General features: G+C 54.9%; 1 protein-coding gene across 1 annotated transcript in view; it reads right to left on the reverse strand.

Annotated features, from left to right (window-relative positions):
- Positions 1-7: 7 nt before the first annotated feature.
- Positions 8-3,476, reverse strand: part of LOC113980614 (HLA class II histocompatibility antigen, DR alpha chain) — a gene marked incomplete at its 3' end in the record, with an annotated part of 4,008 nt that continues 539 nt past the window's right edge. Inside the window, exons 2-3 of the mRNA XM_027707835.1 lie at positions 2,035-2,286; positions 8-285 (exon numbers count right to left, since the gene is read on the reverse strand). Coding sequence (XP_027563636.1) covers positions 8-285; positions 2,035-2,286 — 530 coding nt within the window. The remainder of the gene's footprint in view (positions 286-2,034; positions 2,287-3,476) is intronic.

The following is a 3,476-nucleotide window of genomic DNA, read 5'->3' on the forward strand; positions in this document are numbered from 1 at the left end:
CACCCCAGTGCGTTTTCCTGGGCTGCGGGAGCCCCTCGTGCTCCACCTGACAGTCGTAATAATCCTCCCGATTCGGGATGAACGGGAGGTAGGAAAACTTCCGGAAGGTGTTGTCGGGGCCGGGATAAAAGACGGTTTCCAGGACCCCTTTGGACACGACGTTCCCGTTCCGGAGCCACGTGATGGAAGCCACGGGAGGCCAGAACTTGCTGATGTAGCAGATCAGGACGTTGGGATCATCCAGCTCCACGGCGTTCTTCGGGAATAACGCCAACTCCGGGGGCACTGGGAACGACAGGGAATGGGAATGGGAATGGGAATGGGAATGGGAATGGGAATGGGAATGGGAATGGCATTGGGATGAGGATGTTGGGATGGGAATGGGAAAGGGGTTGGGATCAGGATGTTGGGATCCTCCAGGTCCATGGGGTGCTTTGGGAATAGCACCGTCTCCGGGGGCACTGGGAATGAGAGGGAATGGGATGGGAAAGGGGTTGGGATCAGGATGTTGGGATCAGGACGTTGGGATCCTCCAGCTCCACGGCGTTCTTCGGGAACAGAGCCAGCTCCGGGGGCACTGGGAATGGGAAAGGGAATGGGAAAGGGGTGGGAAAGGGGTTGGAAAGGGTTTGGGATGGAAAAGAGGATTGGGATGGGGGGGGAAAGGGGTTGAGAGGGGATGGAATGGGGTGGGATGAAGTGGGAAAGGGGTTGGGATCAGGATATTGGGATCAGGATGTTGGGATGGGAATGGGAAAGGGGTTGGGATGGGATCAGGATGTTGGGATCAGGATGTTGGGATCAGGATGTTGGGATCCTCCAGCTCCACGGCGTTCTTCGGGAAGAGAGCCAGCTCCGGGGGCACTGGGAATGGGATCAGGATGTTGGGATGGGAATGGGAAAGGGGTTGGGATCAGGACGTTGGGATCCTCCAGCTCCGGGGGCACTGGGAAGGGGAAAGGGTGGAAAGGGGTTGGGAGGGGATGGGATGGGTGGGATGTGGTGGGAATGGGGTGGGAATGGGTTGGAAAGGGGTTGGGATGAAGTGGGAAAGGGGTTTGGGATGGAGAAGGGGATTGGGACGGGGTGGAAAAGGGGTGGGATGAGGTGGGAAAGGGTGGAAAGGGGTTGGGATTATCTGCCCAGGATCTGCCTGGAATTGGGTTGGAACCCCCTGGAATTCTCCTGGGAACCCCTGGAATTGAGTCAGATTCCCCTGGAATTCTTCTGAGATCCCCTGGAATTGAGTCAGATCCCCCTGGAATTCTCCTGGAACCCTCTGGAATTGAGTCAAATCCCCCTGGAATTCTTCTGGGATCCCCTGGAATCAAGTCAGATCCCTCTGGAATTGAGTCAGATCCCCCTGGAATCGAGTCGGATCCCCTGGAATTGGGTTGTATCCCCCTGGAATTCTCCTGGGATCCCCTGGAATTGAGTCACATCCCCCTGGAACTGGGCTGGATCCCCCTGGAATTGGCTTGGATCCCCCTGGAATTGAGTCAAGTCCCCCTGGAATTCTCCTGGGATCCCCTGGAATTGAATCAAATCCCTCTGGAATTGAGTCAAATCCCCCTGAAATCGAGTCAGATCCCCCTGGAATTCTCCCAGGATCCCTTGGAATCGGCTTGGAAGGGGTTAATTCCCCGCCCTAGAGCCCGGAATTCCCACGAGATCTCCCCTGGAATTCTCCCGGGATCCCCCAGAATCGAGTCAGATCCCCTGGAATTGAGTCAAATCCCCCTGGAATTCTTCTGGAATCCCCTGGAACTGAGTAATATTCCCCTGGAATTCTCCCGGGATCCCCTGGAATCAAGTCAGATCCCCCTGGAATTGGGTTGTATCCCCCTGGAATTCTTCTGGAATCCCCCAGAATTCTCCCAGGATCCCCTCGAACACCCTCGGGAGGGGGGTGAGGAAGCCTAAAAACCGGAATCCCCCCGGGAATTCCATCCCTAAAAAATCCCGTCGCGGGGGGGGGGGGGGCTCCTAAATCCCCTTTATTCCCGTTTTTTTTTCCCGTTTTCCCGGCGTTACCGGGGGGGATCCGGGAATTGTTGGAAGCTTTCATGGAGCTCTCCAGGTTCTGTTTGTCGATGGCGATATTCTGGAGCGCCCCCTGCGCCTCGAAGCTGGCGAATTCCTGGAATTCCGGGAGCCTCCAGACCGTCTTCTCCTGCTCCACGTGGAAAATCTCGTCGCCGTCGAAATCGAACATGAACTCGCCGCCGTCGACCTTGGAATCCAGGGATTTCTGGTAGTATTCCGTCTGGATGATCTGGTGGGACACTGGGAAAAAAAAAAGGAGGGAATTTCGGGGGTTGGGAGGGAAAAAATCCCGGGAAAAGGGGGGATTTCAGCCCAAAAATCGCGGATTTCAGCCCAAAAATTGCAGGGAAAGGGGTGGATGGTGACAGAAAATCCCGGGATGGGGCGGCTCCAGGCATAAAAAATCCTGGAAAAGGGGGGTTTGGGTGCTACCAGATGCTGAAAATCTTGGAAAAGGGGGGTTTGGGAACTCCCAGATACTGAAAATCCCGGGAAAAGGGGGGAAAAATCAGCCCAAAAATCGCAGGGAAAGAGGAGGTTGGTGACTGAAAATCCTGGGATTGGGCAGATCCAGGTGGGAAAAATCTTGGGAAAGGGGTGGTTGGGAATTCCCAGACACTGAAAATCTTGGGAAAGGGGGGTTTGGGAACTCCCAGATACTGAAAATCCCGGGAAACGGGAGGATTTCAGCCGAAAAATCGCGGGGAAAGAGGCGGTCGGGGAGACCCGGCGCCCGAAAATCCCGGGATTTGGCAGCTCCAGGCATAAAAAATCCTGGAAAAGGGGGATTTGGGAACTCCCAGGCACTGAAAATCTTGGGAAAGGGGGGTTTGGGAACTCCCAGACACTGGAAATCCTGGGAACAGGGGGATTGGGGCACTCCCAGAGCCCGAAAATCTTGGAAAAGTTAAGTTTAGGTACTCCCAGACCCCAAAAATTGTGGGAATAGGGGGGTTTGGATACTCCCAGACACTGAAAATCCTGGAAAAAGGTGGTTTGGGCACATCCAGAGCGGAAAAATCCTGGGAATAGGGGGGTTTGGGTACTCCCAGATACTAAAAATGATGGGAAAAGGTGGTTTGGGCACATCCAGAGCCCAAAAATCCCAGGGACAGGGGGGTTTGGCCACGCCCAGACCCAAAAATCCTGGGAAAAAGGGGGGTTTGGATACTCTCAGACTCCAAAAATCATGGAAAAAGGTGGTTTGGGAACATCCAGAGCCCAAAAATCCCAGGAACAGGGGGGTTTGGCCACGCCCAGATCCCAAAAATCCCCGGGACAGGGGGTTGGGACACACCCAGACCCCAAAAATCCCAGGGACAGGGGGGTTTGGATACTCCCAGACCCCCAAAATCTTGGAAAAGAGGGGTTTGGATACTTCTAGACCCCAAAAATTGTGGGAACAGGGGGGTTGGGACACACCCAGACCC

This window comes from Neopelma chrysocephalum, unplaced genomic scaffold, assembly GCF_003984885.1.
Source record: "Neopelma chrysocephalum unplaced genomic scaffold, ASM398488v2 Primary Assembly neopelma1_94826, whole genome shotgun sequence".
In the NCBI taxonomy this organism is placed as follows: domain Eukaryota; kingdom Metazoa; phylum Chordata; class Aves; order Passeriformes; family Pipridae; genus Neopelma; species Neopelma chrysocephalum.